At 36.9% G+C, this 17,665-nt stretch overlaps 4 protein-coding genes across 4 annotated transcripts; 2 read left to right on the top strand and 2 right to left on the bottom strand.

Moving 5' to 3' along the window:
* Window positions 1-978: 978 nt before the first annotated feature.
* On the bottom strand, window positions 979-1,584 carry LOC112177735. Its single transcript, XM_024315997.1, has one exon. The coding sequence runs from the start codon at window positions 1,582-1,584 to the stop codon at window positions 979-981; it is 606 nt and encodes a 201-aa protein (XP_024171765.1).
* A 1,182-nt stretch (window positions 1,585-2,766) lies between these two features.
* Window positions 2,767-6,888, bottom strand: LOC112179757 (protein SAMBA). The gene is made up of 3 exons (XM_024318236.2): window positions 6,641-6,888; window positions 4,510-4,620; window positions 2,767-3,054 (listed from the first exon to the last, which is right to left on the bottom strand). Exons 1-3 carry the CDS (start codon window positions 6,804-6,806, stop codon window positions 2,993-2,995), a joined length of 339 nt encoding a protein of 112 aa, XP_024174004.1. The 5' UTR covers window positions 6,807-6,888; the 3' UTR covers window positions 2,767-2,992.
* Window positions 6,889-6,935: 47 nt separating this feature from the next.
* Window positions 6,936-10,331, top strand: LOC112179756 (phosphatidylinositol-glycan biosynthesis class X protein). The gene is made up of 5 exons (XM_024318234.2): window positions 6,936-7,085; window positions 7,264-7,377; window positions 8,876-9,260; window positions 9,371-9,537; window positions 9,934-10,331. Exons 2-5 carry the CDS (start codon window positions 7,276-7,278, stop codon window positions 10,225-10,227), a joined length of 948 nt encoding a protein of 315 aa, XP_024174002.1. The 5' UTR covers window positions 6,936-7,085; window positions 7,264-7,275; the 3' UTR covers window positions 10,228-10,331.
* A 5,275-nt stretch (window positions 10,332-15,606) lies between these two features.
* On the top strand, window positions 15,607-16,377 carry LOC112177736 (RNA polymerase II C-terminal domain phosphatase-like 4). The gene has a single exon (XM_024315998.1). The coding sequence runs from the start codon at window positions 15,607-15,609 to the stop codon at window positions 16,375-16,377; it is 771 nt and encodes a 256-aa protein (XP_024171766.1).
* The last annotated feature ends 1,288 nt before the right edge of the window (window positions 16,378-17,665 follow it).

Genomic DNA, 17,665 nt, shown 5'->3' on the forward strand with positions numbered 1-17,665 from the left:
AAGAGATTAGGAATTAATAATGCGCACCTTTTTATTCTAACTTCATATTACTAATGGTGGTGGGTACGTAGATAAATTAAGACAATGCTATGTGGTTCTTATATAAGGTATATTCATAAAAATCTAAACCGAAAACATGAATCCATCCAATGATTCTACTAAATTAAAGCTATTTCTATGTGCATGTCCATGATCACATATCGATATACCAAGAAACAACTAGCACTGGTGTTGTTAATATCCATTAAATTAAGTTGAAACTCTATCTTCAATGAAACACAATATTATTAGTACTAGAGAAACATCTAAACATCATTTTTTGTGAGCCTCTCGTCCATTCTCAGTAAGTGATTGAGCTTTCAATTGCTGTAAAACCTCGGAGTACGCAAGGAAACAAACACAAAATGTCCACAACCTTTTGAACTTTCTTTCGTTGTTTTAACTAGTGACTCAATATTCATGGATAGTCGAAGTTCTATCAATAAACGAGAAACGTTTCTACATATCCAAAGTAAAACTAGCTAAACCCGTCTGTAAGGAAACAAATATATAGTAATTTCTAAATTTCATGCTTACTTTGTCTGCATTTTTGAGTGGTTCCTCTGACAAGAGACCCTTCTGTTATATTAGAAAAAGTCAAGGGCCCTTCATATAGCAAAGAGTTGATTTCACCTCAGTCTCAATTGTGAATTTTATTTATGAATGCTTGTAAATTAAACAAGACCTAATAGGCAAATACACTGCAAAAGATTTGTTTGAGTGCGTAATTGACAAAAATCTTACATATGTAATTTTCTACAACCCATCGTGTTGTAATCACAAACTAAAATGCTAGCTTGCTCTTACTTCAAGGATGAAAAGAAAAAGGAAACATGGTTTAGTTAGGTTACAGTATAGGAAGTGAGCATTTCATTGGCCCTCCATTTACCCAATTTCCTAACTCAGCTTAGAAAGGAAGGCAACCCTCAAATCCAAACACTAAGGGTTCGATACAAACTTTTTGATTCCCCACCAGCCAGTTGTATATGTAGCTGAAACAAACATTGTGAGGCTGAAATTAACAGCTCCATTCTCATCTCGTTGCATATTGATCTCATCCGAAACCCATCCATTCTTTTCCATTGTCTGATATTTTGATATCTTCAAGTGGACTGTTCTGTGCTCCCTATATCCCAACTCAAATGGCTTTATCGAGTACATTGCAAGAGAGTTGTCTTTGTACGAAATCGAGCCATTTATGATGTTGAAGTGAATCTTTGTGACCGAGTTGGGGTTCTCTATTTGAAGGGTCTTATCCCAGTCAGCCCCGATGGTTGTGTTTGAGATGTTAAAATTAGAAAGGAAAAGAGAGTTGTGTTGGAAACTTAGAGTCTGAGGAACCAAGGACATGGAGGTGAAAAAAAAAGGCAAGCACAAGACTGCCCAAAATGTAACCATTAGAATTAGGAGGTGGACAATTCTAACTTCAGAAATGTAATGTGCTTTCATATTCCTCTGAACATAAGGGTTTGAATTAGGGTTATTTGAAGCTAAAAGTTGGGGTGGGCTGTCTTGGCCTTCAAGAACTTTGAGATTAATTTCCATTGTAATGAGCAAGCTAGTTAAGTAGATTTCAAGGCAGGTCTTTGTGAAAAAGCGAAAGAAATATGGGTGTGAGGAAAGTTATTTAAAAATGAGAATGTCTACACAACTTAAATAACTTTTAGAGATCGTTAAAAACGTACAAAGAAGTTTACTACGGTATTTGTTAAAATTCAGTCAAAATGAAATGGTTATCGGTATAGTCAAAGAATGAATAACTAGACTAAAAACGAACATGCAGTTGCAGAAAATGAGTAGACATCTTTTTTCAATTAACGAATAAAACAGAAAAGGGTAAATAATGGAAACATCTTTTTAAGTAATGTTAAATAGTGCTTCTTCAAAATGATCAAATGTTTTGAATACTAGCGCACAAGTTGCAAGAACTTACTTTCATGGCACCTCCCTTCGGGATGCCACAGAAAGCTTTATGTGACATTCGAAAGGGAGGTACCACAGCTTTCCTGTTAGTTTGTTCTTCACTCAGATGAGTTGCATTGACTTATATGATGTTACATTATCGTACAACAAACTGTATTATGCTCCCAAAATACCGTCAAATTGTAACTTATTACTGATTTTTCTCTGCATTACATTGTAGTTTTACGGGGCCACACATCATTCTCGCCTTTAAGTTAGTTCTATGATAACAATGTGGGGTATTTGTATTCATTTATTCCACATGATTGTTTTGAGTCCTGCATCAAAGATTAGAAATTAATAATGGAGTTTTGTTTTCGTACTTCATACTAGTACCGGTGGTGTGTAGATGAATTAATTATGACAATGCTATGGATTGTTTATATCAATTATATCCATAAAATCCCTAGACCGAAGACATCCATCCAAAAATTCTACTAAATTATACTATTTCTATGTACATATGTCCATGGTCACCATCAATTCACTCTGGGCACGCTTGAAGGTTGTGGTTGCCCTTTTAGTGCACCAGTGGCAATCTTCAATGGCAGTTGGTCATCCGATTGATGAATTTAACAGAAAAATTGATTAATACTCACTAACCACATATATGAAACATGAACAATGACATGGATCGATTAATATCAACTAACTTTATCCAACTTTTTTTGTTATGATTAGTCTAAGAAGTCAAGAAACAATACATATCATACAATTCAACTATAGACAATGGTTCAGATTTCGGGGCATAGTGGACTCCTTAAATTCTTACCCAAACGACACAGGGAAACAAAATTCAACTACACGAACCAAAAGTATATTGTTTCATGGACAAACTTGATAAAATTGCAGATGCTGATATTGTTTCATTTACATGTCAACTCCTCAAAAACAGTGGCAAATGAAAAAGGTAAATGTGGCTTCAAGATCCTCACGGATCCTACAAAGCTATAAACAAAGAAATACAACATCTTGCATGAGGTGCTGAAAATCATCTTGGTCCCGCCAAATTCCAATTCTTTGAAATTCCCAGTCGCTTCTGGAGAAAACCCCCTGAATAAGAAAAATGAACGTCAAATGTCACAACTCACAACACAAATATTTGTCATTTTCTAAATGCTCTTTTGTTGGATCTCAGATATGCAATATAGTTTAGTACTTACCCGCATCTGCGAAAAGTAGAAAAATTTGATAACTTCACTAGCTATAAGAATAATTTATAGATAGTGACACTTAATTCAATTTACTACTTTCCCTGCATGTAGGCAAGTATAGAAATTTGAAAACTAAGGTAGCTATAATGATGATTTCTAGATATGTCCGTTAATTCAATTTATTACTTACCCTGAGTGTGGAACAGTAGAGATTTTATAAGTTAACAAGTAAAGCTAGCTAAAAGGATATTTTGTAGATAGTTACCCTATCAATTCAGCCAACAACCACAGACAAGAAAAAATGAAAACGAACAAAGGGAACACAGAACAAACTTCTTCCCTCATTCTCTTCTCCCATCAACAGAGCCAACGGACTAGCAATATTCATACATCTGGTGTTGCAACTGACAACAAGTGAATCTAAATGTCTGGAACTGTTAATAAAATTCGTTGCAAGACATAACAGTCTATACTGACACATGTTTCTCAACCAACACACTCGCGTTTCCCATGCAGTTCTCATTGATAACTGCAGAAGCATTACCTTACGTTGTTCACAGTACTGTCCCCCAGGTTCCTACTTCCAAGGTTTAGCATAGTTTTCTTCATAAATAATTGCAACTTATGAAGATTCTTAAATTTGGCATACTAGAAGTGTTCAAATAATCTGATTCAAACTGACCAGATTGGTTCAGATTTTGGATACCCTGTAGGTTTGATCAAGTACTTCACGTTAACCTGACCAGGTTCTGTGGTTGTGTAACCAACAAAACAATCCACTCCGACTATATGTGTGCCAAATATGCAACTCCGACATGGTGGATGGAGGTTTGAATGTGCAACTCCAAGCACCTTAATGCATTTCACAGCATTTAGGTTGCCACCAGTTTTACTTTATCATGATGTCCAAATAATTTGCTACAGGTTTAATAAATGGAGTGGAAATCGAACCCTAATTTGGCTGGGAGCAAGAAAAGCCTCCTTCATATATGTTGCATCTGAAGTTCTGAACTATTGTTTGAAGTTTTGAATGCTTTAGACATCATTGTGTACCAGCAATACCAGCCCCTCCATAATTTTTACTATTTTTTGAAGAATATTGCCTAGATGGCTTTACCAGTGCTGGGATGTCCCCAGAAATTGACCATAAGAAGTCTATGAACTTGAAGCAAATGTGCTGAAAAACTACTTTAGCAACAACATTCATGACAGGCAGTAAATGGTCCAAATACCTTAAAACTGGGCATTATTGTTTATTATTGTTTTCTTAGTAAAGACTACGGATGACACAAAACCAAAAGGCACATGGGATAAGGTAAAAGCAAACATCAAACAAGGCAATCAGTGGGCTAACCTTGTCTAGATATCAAGTTGATACGGGACCGTGGCCCTTCAAACATCCAGTTATCTTCATCAAGCGATTTAACCTCCTTATTAAGTGCAACCATGAGATTGGCCTTTAAAACTGCAATTGAGAAAGTAAACACTCATTTCACATAAGCAATATGCATTGATAGCCAAGCAACCATAAGAAAAAGGCATCCCAATACTGATTCTTCAACTCCCTGATCTAAATAAAATCTTCATAGGTGCTTGGTCTACTTGAGTTTATTTTTCCTGGAAAAGAACATATTTCATATTCTCCATTCCTAACACTAAACAAAGAATAATCCAGTCAGGCTTTTTAAGCTCCACAACTGTAGACTGACCCCTCACACACTTTTGTCGATACACTAAAGACATGTCAGTAAGATACACAGTCCTCCTTTCACTTAGGAAATTCAATGATGGTGGAATGTGCCAGGAGAGACCGGACAGTGCTCTCATGAATATGGAGTGGTGAGAATTATGGCCTAGTACATATATTCTACTGATTTCTACATCATTGATGTGTGATTGTGTCTTATTTGCAAAAGGATATTAAATTCCCCAAATTATTTATGTTTGAGGAGAAATGGAGAAGGGATCCAGAACACTCTGAAGTGGTTCAAGATGTTGGGGAAACTATACTACTGTAGGTTATCAACTTAATGGAGAAAGAACCTGAACTTCAGCAAAGAGGGGATTATGGAACGGAGTAAACAGAAGTTTGGCAATTCAAAGAAACAAATTGACTCTTTAATGAGTGAATCGGTTTCTCTTCATAATCAAGGATCTTATAACGAACATTCTGACAGGATGGAGGCCATTATTTATCAACTTGATGAGCATTGGACCAGGGAGGAAATTCATTGGCATCAAAGGTCCAGGGTGAGGTGGATACAGGCTGGGGATAAAAACACAAGAGTTTTTCACATCAGTACTAGTCAGAGAAGAACGAGAAATCATGCGGAGATGATTAAAAATCGTGAGGGGTATTGAGGATAGATTAAATAAATAAATAAAATCAAAATTCTCTCCTTTTTTTTTAGTCTAGTCTGGCTTGATGATTTAGATCATGTTGCACAGGGATATTATGATTACTTTACAAAATTAATCTCTACTCATCGCCCTAGAGACTGCAATGAGGGGTATTGGGGTGTATGGATGGGATGGTGACATCAGAAACTGTGATTTGTTGAAATCTATTACCATGGATGAAGGGGATGAAGTGAAAGAAGCTGTCTACTAATAAAACAAGCATTCTCCTCATTCCTAAAGTTGCTAGTCCTGAGGTCATTTCTCAATTTCCACCAATCAGTCTGTGTAAGTTTTCTGACAAGGTTTTCTCTGAAGTACTAGCAAACAGACTTAGACCTCTACTACCTCAGCTGATTTCATTTAATCAAGCAGCTTTCGTACATGCCAGACAGATTCCAGTTAATATAGTTACTTCTTATGAGGTGCATCATTTCCTAAAGAGAAAGTCTAGTAATGACTTATGAGAATGATATGGCCGTGAAGGTGGATGTGAATAAAGCATATGATAGAATTGAATGTCACTTTCTGGAGGATGTTATGCTGAAGAAAGTGGGTGGATTTGGTCATGCTGTGGTCGAAGACTGTCACATTTTCAGTTCCATTGAATGGAAGACCCAGAAAATCCTTTCAACCTACAATAGGCATCCGACAAGGTGATCCCCTGTCACCTTTCTTGTTATTATCGCAAGGGAAGTCTTAACATGCATGATAAATAAAGCATATCTTGATAATCGAGTAGAATGTATACAACTGAATTTAACCTATACCATCATCCCTTTAATACTTTTCTGAAACTGCAACAAATTGTACAGTCCTGTTTAACATTACAAATGGGAAAGCCAAATGTCCAAAGCATTTACTGGACCCAAACTACTGTAGTCTCAAGTGTGATTTGACCCCAAACAAAACACCCAGTTGGCTTTGCTTCTCTAACTAGTATATATAAACGCTACACCAATATATCCAAGACCCAATTTTCCATCATACCACAAAATTGGAATGACTTAACCAAATTGAGAAACTAGTAAACAAAAAAAAAAAAAATTGAGATTAAAGCATAAAAAGGAAGAGGGTTTATGACAAACCAAGCATTGCCTCGTCTTTTCGATCTTGAATCGAAATGAGATCAGATGAGAAGTAGATATCGTCAGTGGACAAAGCAGCTGCACCACTCCCATTGCTGCCTCCATTTCTTTCTCCGGCAATCGCCGTCGTCGAAATCGAAGAATGTGCCGGTGACGAACTACTCATTCCTAATTTTTGCGGAAGAAAATCCCCAAATCTGATTGTGGGTTCCTCCAAACACAAATAGGGTTTTCAATTTGGGCTCTTTTGGCTCCCAAAGTTTTGAACTTTATTGAGCTTTTATTTCCAAAGCTCGAGTCTTTAAAATTACAGTTCCACCCTCACAGAGGTGACACGTGTAATTGGACCTTTATATATTGCTGAAGCCAACCCAGCTGAGAATTTCATGGCTTTTCTCTCAGAACAGAGTAAGAAGATCTGCATAGATAGCTATTGCTGATTCAGGTTAGTGATATATTTTCTGCAATTTCATTTTTTTTCTTCTGTACTTTGCAAATACCCTTAAAACCCAGAAATTACATCTATGTTATGATTGGTTCTGATGCAAATGTCTAGTTTTGGGATTCAGGATTGTTCTATATTCATGGGTTTTTGTGTTTATTAGAGTATTTCTCTGTTTCAGTTCCTTGGTATAATGGAAACTCAGAGGAGAACTTTTGGGTTGTGCTATTCCTTGTTAGTGGGGGTTTTATTGGTATTCTTCTCTGGCATTGGTTCTTCTGCAGTTTCAAATGAGGTCAGTGCTCTACCTTTATGGAGTTTTGTAAATCTATAGGATATTGTTGCATTGGAGTTGTTTCCATTTTCTTGTTCTATGGTTGTAGCTGATAATTCCCTGGAAATTATGATGTCTATAAAGAGTGTATATGGCCATTAAATTTGGGTTTGCCATTCCTGTTTAGGAAGGTTCTTGATTGTTAGATATATCCCAGTTTGGTTTCTAATAGAGTTATATTGATTGTGTTGAGCTGCTCCGACGACGTTTTGGACTAAGGGGGTGAACATCTTTGGTTTTTCAGTTTGGGATGCTCAGTTACAGTCATTTTGGGACTTAAATAGGTATCCATGTGTCTTTTCTTGGTAGTATGTTTGTATTTGTAATTTTTAGGAATTTTTTCAAGCAGAGCACCCCAGTGGCATCTAATCTTCACTATCTTCTGCTCCAAGCCTCCAATCCCTTTATTTGAAATTAATGATTGTTTCTCTCGGTTGACTTACCATGTTCCGGATGCTATTAATTTGAAAATTTGAGGTTCTCTTCCCTTGGAGATTCTTAGGCTTCATCATTAAAGAATGTGCTAGAAACTGGGGAATTCTGGTTTTATAGTCGAAATCTTGCAAATGAATCTTTTTTGCTATACTATTATGATTATCAATCAAGGGCATGTGCGTGTAGCTCACAAGCTCCTTGTTTCACTTCTGCAATCAATTATAGGAATATTAGTTTGGTCTCAGAAGCCTGCTTGATCTGAGTACTAGAAACAGCCATACCCCTGTTTGTCAAATTACCTCCCCATTGTCTAGAACCACCAATTGCTATCAGGATATTAGTGTTTAGTGATATTGGATACTTATGTATGTTACTAAAACTATAATTCTGGTGATCTTGTCCAGTTGCATCATCAATGATATACCTGAAACAGTAGGAATGATCACTTGCGAGATCTATGATAGTATGTTGTTACACAGTGAATTACGACTGAACATTCAAGACCATTTGACATAATCAACAGTTATGATTCACAATCTGATGATGTTGGACATGCCAGATTGTCTGAGAAGAGAAAAACTTACTGCCGAAACACATATATAGAATGAGAGTATGGATTCTGACACTAACAACAATAAAGTTCACATTTTGGAATTCACAGATGTCTTGAGTAATAGTGTTTTGATTGAAATGAAGCATTAAAAATTCATCAACATTCACAATGCCCTTACCCCTACCTATTATAGATTGTAATTGTGTCCAACAAGTTTATAGAGTTATGATGTGAAATCACCTTACAAGTTTCTGGAAATGAATAAATCTTTTAACTTTTAGTAGAAATTACCTATTCTGGCGACCTAAATAGTAATTTTTTTCCTCTCTTTCTAATGTACTTGTTTCATTCATTAAGCAGTTGTATCCATATTGACAAAAAGTAAATACTATGATGTTTACTGACTTTCCTGTTCCCTCTTCATGTTACTTTAAAGACTCCAATCTCTTACAGATATCCTTCATTTTTCAGGTAAAAAGGTGTGATCCACACTCTAATGATAGTGACTCAAGTATTAGTTGTAGCTCCAAGAACTATGTTTTGCAGTCTTACTATGAAAAATATGAAGACCTACTAGATTCAAATTTCCAAGATTTTATAGCACAAGAACTTCCTATTGGTTTGTGTGAGGTGCTGCCACATAATCTGAGTCTTGCTTTAAGACTCTCCATTTTGCATCGCAATCTGATAGGGAATGGTTCTCATCGTCATCTTACGTCGTCCTTTAGACTTAAGATTGAACAAGAATCCATACTTGAGCTTCCTTCTCACCACTGTGAGGTCATAGTCATTGAGAGACTGCCATCTGGGGTATTTGCCGATCCATTTGAGCTTCAACATCTCCTTCAGCGTGGTGGTAATTCTTTTTCATCCTAGATACTACCATAACCTGCTGTCCTGAGTATAGCCATATGGCACTGATGTTAATTTTTGGTAATTGGATTTTTTTTTTCCCCGTTAATGCAGTGTACGGCAATATAGCTGTCTTTGGAGATACAAATTTGGAATTGCCTTCTTTTCTTTCCAATCGTTCTGCTGTAGAGGTTCACATGGATGTTGGTCATGATCTCTTGCTGGGTCCGAGTAAAGAGTCTACCATCAATTTAGAGCTTCCCCTACATGCACGATATCCAGTAAGTGAAGAACACCAATGAAATTGTAACTGTATCTGGCTTATTTGGGCTACTTGTACTTCTGAACTAGGACTTTCATTTAGCATTACACATTTATTGTCAGAATAGGAACGTGTGGCCAAGTATATTTCAAAATAAGATTATTATGAATGACAGCAAATGCATTGAGAGTAGTAAGAAGAATGTTTTCAGTATGAAGGCTGAGTTTGATTAATAAACATGTGCAGATCTAACAATAGCTGTCTATATACATATGCCTCCCTGTTGTTATGGTACAATTAAAATATGAGTGGACCATCTTTTGTGCTCTGGACTATACATTGTACAATATCACCATTTTTTGCCTGTAGAAAGCCTGCTGCATTGCCTTATTTTACTGTTCTTTTCTGGTTGCAGCCTCTAGATGAAAGTGGCTATTGGGAAGTCAAATTTGGTACACCTGATTTCTTCATGCGTTGCAGTGTTGAGGGAAAGTCACATAATCAAGGCTGTTTATATAGGATACCAGATATTGATGGTTCTGATTCAACATTTGGTACAGTTGTCTGGAACATACCTTCTGGGATGAAGGCACATGCTCGAATTGTTTCTGTCTTCACTTTTATTGCTGCCTTAATTTCAGCCATCTTGATTGCTGTAACATCCATATTTTATTCAGACAACTCCAGCAAACGTTCAAAGGAATCTTAGTTGTTGCTATACGTTTTTTTTTCTTTGAGGAAATTTTGGTGCTATACTTTGCATGCTGCTTATTTGTTTCTTTTCAGTATATATACCAAGCTCCCTATTCAATCCATTTTCAATCATACATTGCCGTTTACACATCCTACTTGATTTCTTGATCGCAAAATTCTATTTGATTTCTACGCTTGTCATTTTGCATCAGTATTAGTCAATTCAAATACAATCTTTTAATGGAATTAGATAGGGTGCGGCTTTTGCCACCCTACCATATACTTAGTTCACTCTACATACATGAAAAGAATTAGTCAAATATTCTCGTATTACCCTCGATCAAAATAATAATAATAAAATAAACGAATAAAAAACAATGAAGATCAATATTTGCACCTACCTAGCCGGCGATCCTTGCCTCAACTGCCGCCACCACTATCAACACCCAACTCAGATGCCATCATTCTCTTTCACTAGTCCTTGTGTTGTTCTCTTAATATGAGGGAACCCCTACAATCCATGAGAGCAATACATAAAAACCCGTAACTTTTCTCCCTAGACCAACCGTTGAAGGACACAGGGAATTCAATTAGTGGTGGCATATTCCATGAGATTTTCAAGCGGTGGTGATCGATTCTCTACGGCGTATGCATCTTCTTCATTTATTTTTTCAGTCTTTATTTTTTGTTTTTTGTAACTAGGGATAGCATTGGAAATTTGGGTGGCAAATTTTAGATGTATGGTGAATTGAGCATATGGTAGGGTGGCAATAGCTACACCCATTAGATATTCTTGATTATTGTATTTGTACCCTGTTAGATTTTTTTTCTTTCATTTTTTCATTTTCAATTCAAATATTTTTGTAAAGGTAAATATTGCAACAAGCTAGTGTAACTTTAATTGCATTACAGACCATAAGTATTATGTCCCGACATTCTTCAACAAAATGGAGGGACTGAACATATGGACACTTGTTCAGAACTTCAGATGTACCAGACAAACCAATTCCTAGCGCTAAATACTACCTTCTATTCCATGAAAAAAGAATGTAAATAGATGAAAATGTCGATCTTTGGTGTGAAAGGACATTTAGTGATAGAATTGGACGAAAGTTTATTCAATCAATGAAGGGACAATTGCAAGATTTCGAAAAGTGGGTGCAATTGAGTAAAATTGATAAGTTAATATGGCCAGTCGATAATCGAGGGACAAGTTAGAGCGGGTTTCAATTTAAAAACCTAAAACAAACGCATATATAAAAGAAGGTTTTGAGCTTCCGAGTGTGATACTCTGTTTTCAATTCCCCTCCTTTGAATAGGCTTCAATGATGTTAGCTTAGGAGTTCTGTATCTTGGGTATAATGACATATATTCAGCCAACATAATCCAGTAGCAAAATCTCCACAATCAGGTTTAATTAAAAAAAAAAAATGTCCAGTAGCAATTTAATCCTCATTTCCTTAAAGTTCAATATTTTTGAAAAAAAAAAACTTTTTTTTTTTTTACGTTTTTTGTATAAAACACGCTTATATAGTTACGATAACGCGTATTCAACCGTGTAACACCTACGCGTCTATTCTACTCCTTATATAGCCGTTAGCTGACTTGGCTCTCTCTCTCTCTCTCTCTCTCTTTCCTAAATCAATTGTGCTTTCCCTCTCCCTTTCTGTCTTGGTCTTCTAGGGTTTCAATTCTACTCTCAATTCTTTGCCTACTTGATTCGATTCTAGGGTTTATTTCTTTTGCCTGCATTTGAAAAAAAAAAAAAAGTTTAATATTTTTTTTTAAAAGTATATTTTTCATGTTTTTTGTATTAAACGCGTATACCACTGCGTAACATATACGTGTATTCTAAAAAAATAGTCCTTATAGCCGTTTACACGATTTATATTGTGACTTCGCCCTCCCTTGCTGTCTCGAACTCCTAGGGATTCAATTCCACTCTCAATTCTTTGCCTACTTGATTCGATTCTAGGGTTTATTTCTTTTGCCCGCATTTGAATTCAGGAGCGACTCACTGAAGATGGCAACTTTGTCTCAACCAATGTTGTTTCAGGAGAAGGAAAATTTTGATCTCAATGGTAATCTTTCATTTCCTTCTTCTTTTCATGTTTCAAATTGTTCTTCTCACCCTAATTTTGCCCTTGGTTTATTAAATTACTTATCGTTAGAAATTTAATACATAAAGGGTAAAAAGAGAAATGCACAACTCCCTCTTACAGTTAGCAGTAAACCCACGGCCACGTTTTGAGGAAGAAAAGAAGTTACTAACTCCCACTAGAACTCAATTTCTTTTTTCCAATAACACTTTCTTCCTTTATTGTGTTTAATCTCTCCCGTAGGCATACTTGCTTCACTGCAACACAAGAAGATCGATGAAATTATAACATTAAAGCCGGATCAAAGGAGGTTCTATCAGGTTTAGTTTTTGCCATTTTCGATTCCTCATAATTGATAATTTTTCTAATTGACAAACTTTTCGAGATACCCAAATTCATGAGGAATGAGTTTATCAACACAGGAGATACCCCACACGTTCTTTGAATCTTCATTCAAGTAAGGTAAGTCGTTCCTTTGATCTTGCGTTCCAATTAATTTATGCGTTCCTACTGTTCTCTCTTCATTAAGGTATGATTTTTTTTCGATAAAATTCATTAAGCCATTGATTGCTCCAAATCTCTGTGTGTTGTGTTGTGTTTTTTTTTTTTTTTTTTTTATAATTGTTCTTACGTGTGACAGTGTCTACGGAACACAAACACCTTTTTTTTTTTCTTTTCTTTTTCTTTATGGGTCGTAGAAGAATTTTTCTCCTTTGCTAGGTTTTCATGTTTAGTTACAGCACCAAGTGCCAGAGTGGAAAACCATCAACGTTGACAATTTGTTTAGGTTTTTCTGTTGTTTTTATTCCATTGGATTGTATTTACATGTTGATTTTGGGTGTCAATTACAATTGGGTATCGCTATGAACAAGCAATCAAGCATCGAGTACATAGACAAATGAAAGGAAAAGGAAAAGGAAAATAACAAAAGAGAACACATTTTACAGTTTGCACAGAAGACCAAAACGAATTGGCGTCCAGCAATTACCACAAATGAAACTTATCTCATGGTTTTGGTATGCATGCAATTTTCATTTTGAATATTTTTTCTCTTATTTAATTTTTTAGAATTTACAGTTCTTATCCAATCCCACTCAGGTATGCAATTAAATTGTAGTCCTGGTGTCTTATATTTGATGGCTTTGTTTAACTAAGTTCTCTTTAGTTAAAGAGTGAAGAAAACAGAGTGGGATGGATAAACTTATCTCATTCTTTTGTTAGTACCTTTTTCTATATTGATTAATTGTTTTCCAAGTTCTTTGTACCATCATGGTCTAATCGATCTTTACTCATTTTTGTTCACAAAATTTTCAATTTTAATAGGATAGTTGTTGAAATGAAGCAAAGAACAATTCATTGAATCTCAAAACTCTTTGACAGAAGTAGTTATTTCCTCTTCCTTCTTCCTTCTTTCTTCATCTTATGCAGGTAAGGAAGTTAGTTGTAAACTGATTCTCTAAGGTAAATTCATTGCTTGATTTTGATGTCTGCTCGAGGAAAAAGTAGTGCCATAAACTACAATGAAGGGAAAATGCAGGTTGCCTTTTCTTTGGCAACTTGCATGATGCATAAAAATCTTAGTCCTTTCACTGTTTGATTGCAGATTAACATAGCCTTCATCAAGTCCATTTAAATATCAACTTATAATTCTCAAGGTTAGTAAAGTTCTGATATATTTCTATAAAAAAATAAAACTCTTTTGTGATTATTTCAGATTGAGTATCTCATAGAAAGAAGATCATGGAAGAAGGCACAAAAAAGGAACCAAATGAAAGTGTGAGAAAAAACCCAAATAGAATATAAGAAGGTGGGTTCCGGTCACCGGCCACCGCCCATCGGACTTTTCTGAACATCTCACCGGGGTGACCGGATTTCGGCCAACTTTCGCCGGAATCCGGTCACCGGCGGCTGGATTCCGGCCAACTTTCGCAGGATTCTGATCACCGGTCGCCGCCCATCAGACTTTTCTGAAAACCTCACCGGAAAGTTTAATGCCCCCTAATAGACGTCTATTGCCCCCTAATAGAACTTTCAGTTGCCGGAATGAGAACTAATCTTCCTAAAATTAGACAAATAAAACTTTGATTAAAGAAAAAAAACGAAGAGATTATATCAATTCAATAGGTCTATTGCTCTCCAATAGACGTCTATTCCCCCCCGCCCCCCGCCCCAATAGACATTCAAAACTTATTTTTTCTTTCCTTCTGTCCCATAACTTAAAAAAAAAAAAAATTGATTTGGGCACCCAGAGAAAAGATTTGGGCACCCTATCGAAGTTCAACTGTGAGACTCAAGACCAGAAGTCGTCTTCAGCCGGAGATGTCGTTTAGCATCTTGGTCCTGATCCAGAAGCGGCGAGCTGACTAGCTGACCAGAAGCAGCGTCTTCAGCCAGAGACGTCGTCGAGCTCATTGTTGGAGCAGCAAGAAGAAGAAGGCAGACTGCTCCTCCGCCGGAACTGGAGATTGGAGAGAGAGAGAGAGGGAGAAACCAGATGGCACCAGGACTGAGTTCGACGAGGAGAGAGCGACAGAGCTTTCATGGCAGAGAGAGAGAGAGACCGGAGGGCAAGGACCCAAGGGGATGGAAACCTTCTTCTCCAGTGAGGTCGTTCTGGACCGCCGAGGAGGTCGATCTCGACCATCACTCACATCCTCGCCTTCTTCGTCGGCGAAATTTGAAGATCCGTTTCGAAATTCTACTGGGACTTCTGCACGATCTCACTGTTGTCTTCGTTTCCTACGATCGGCGACCACGCCGACGGGGATGTGGCCAAATCGTGAGAGAGAGTGTGTGTGATCGAGAGATGAGAGAGAGCGGCATTGATGTAGTTATTTAATTAGATTGAGGGTAGACTGGTCATTATACTCTAATTTGGGTTAGTGAGAATAAAAATCTGCTGTTAGGGTAAGTAGGATAACTTTAGTTTATTTTGGGGCTTTTAGTCAAGGACCCTAAAAAAAAAAAAAACGTGTCCAATAGCAATTTAACCTCATTTTAAGTTCAATAATTTTTGAAAAAAAAAAAAAAAACTTTATATTTATTTTTTATTTTTACGCTTTTTGTATAAAACACGCTTTATACAGTAATCAAAACGCGTATTCAACCGCGTATATTCTACTCCACGCGTATTCAACCGCGTATATTCTACTCCTTTATAGGTCTCTCTCTCTGTCTCTTTTTCTCTCTTTCTATCTCTCTCTCTCTCTGTTCATCTCAAAAAAAAAAAAAAATAGCTCTCTCTCTGTCTCTCTTTCTCTCTTTCCTAAATCAATTTCACTCTCGACTCGCCGGAGATGGCAACTCTTTCGCCGGATGTCAATGGTAATGTTTCATTTCCAAAAGCTTCTTCTTTTCAAGTTTCAAAATGTTGTTCTAACCCTAATTTTGCCAGAGCACTGAGTTTCAATTCCAACTCCAGAAAGCTCCACTTGGTTCTTGATCTGGATCACACACTCCTCCACACCACTCAACTCTGTAATCTGACACCTGAAGAAGACTATCTCAAGATCGGAACCCATCCTCATCGAGATGTTTTCGTGCTTGAAACTGTGATCACCAAGCTCAGGCCCTTTGTCTGGAGATTCTTGGATGAAGCCAGCAAGATGTTTGAGCTGTATATATACACAAAGGGTAACCGGTACTATGCGGGTCTAATGGCTGCCCTGCTTGATCCTAGGAAGGAGTATTTCCCTTCCAGTTCTAGAGTCATATCCTGCGAGGATCACGGAATCGTGGGGAGATATAAGAGTCTGGATGCTGTGGTTGGCTGCAATTATTCTAATGTTTTGATTCTTGATGATACAGAAGCGGCATGGACAAAGGAAAGCCGGGACAATCTAATCGTTGTCGAGAAGTATTGTTTCTTTAGGCACAAAATGGGCCTACCTAAATGCAAGTCTTATGCTGAGTTAAAGACTGATGAATGTGGATATCTTGCAGCAGCACTTCTTGAAGTGCTTAACGTAATCAACCGTATCTTCTGTGATGAACTAGCCATAAATCCTTCTGGTGTAGATGTGAGGGATGTGTTACAACTGTTTGGAAACAATTCGTCAAGAGGTTAGTGACCATGTATGGTTTTGTTCTGTTGCTATCTAGTCACAAACTATGTTTCGTGCATATCATTTCGTAATGTTCATTTGGTATGTTCTGTATAGTTCATTTTGGAAATAATTGGTAATAGGTTTACTACTAAGATTTACTTGTTTGACAACTACCTCTTGGTTGAAAATTTAGCTTTTGATACAACTAGCATTTTTACCATATAGCTAAGGTATTATATGTTGCTTTCATGAACTCCCACTTTTTCCTACTTATGTTGTAAGCTTCAAGGCCTTTCCTTTCATGAAGGATTATCCAACATCTACACAGGGAGCGCTTTAACTAGTGCGTTTATTTAGAGGAGAACTGCTAGTACTAATGCTATTGCTGCTTTTAGAGAATGACAGCTACTCAAATAGTTGATGTTCCTCTGCTGTTGACCGTGCTCACAAGGCTCTTACCTCCTTCACAAATGGCCATTCTTGTCAAATTGCTTAACGATTACAGGACAAAGAAAAGTAGCCAACAAAAGCTGAATCCAATAGTGAGACTCATCGTTGGTGAAAAGGTTTTGCCTTCAGAAACAAATTGATGTCATCAACTACTCATACGGCTACTGACTTGAAGCTTCGAAATTCCTCAGGACGGGAGTGTTATGCTACTGCTCTGATGCTTACCAAAAGCCTCAACAATTTCAAGGGAAAAAGATAACCCCACCCCAGCTGGTCTGAAGCTGAGACTGATAGTTGGTTTGATTGTGCAAAGTCCTTTGATTTCAGTAATCAAATCTTTCTGGAGAAAGCAGAAGCAAGACCAAGCCACGGGGTGATGATTCAAATTCTTTTGTTCAACAGCTTCCCTTTGGAGATATATAGTTATCGTTTAGCTAGACTCCAATAGTTTGTTTCCATGTTAACAAACTGTAGAGACAAACTTTTTTTAGTGCACTTACATCCCCTGATGTAATATGCGTACATTATTTTGCTCGATATGCTTTTAGTTGTAATGCTATTGTCGTGTGGGAATAATAATATTTGTGGGTTCAATGTTTGTAGTCCTTTCACTTGTGAATGAATTAGCTTCTACTATTAGTGGTTTGTTGATATCTTCGTTTATGCATTCAATTCGACTTGAAGTTCCTTAGCATAGTAGTGATGGGAAAGACATGGAAACAATGCCTCTCAAGTATCCTCGGATGCCAAAGTTGAAAAATGTGTTTTTGGGTGAAGACTATAGAGATGGGGGTATTTTGGAGATACAGCTAGTATTTGATCAAACATCATTTAATTTGAGAATGAAATGGGAGTAGGA

The sequence above is a fragment of the Rosa chinensis genome, chromosome 7 (assembly GCF_002994745.2).
Source record: "Rosa chinensis cultivar Old Blush chromosome 7, RchiOBHm-V2, whole genome shotgun sequence".
In the NCBI taxonomy this organism is placed as follows: domain Eukaryota; kingdom Viridiplantae; phylum Streptophyta; class Magnoliopsida; order Rosales; family Rosaceae; genus Rosa; species Rosa chinensis.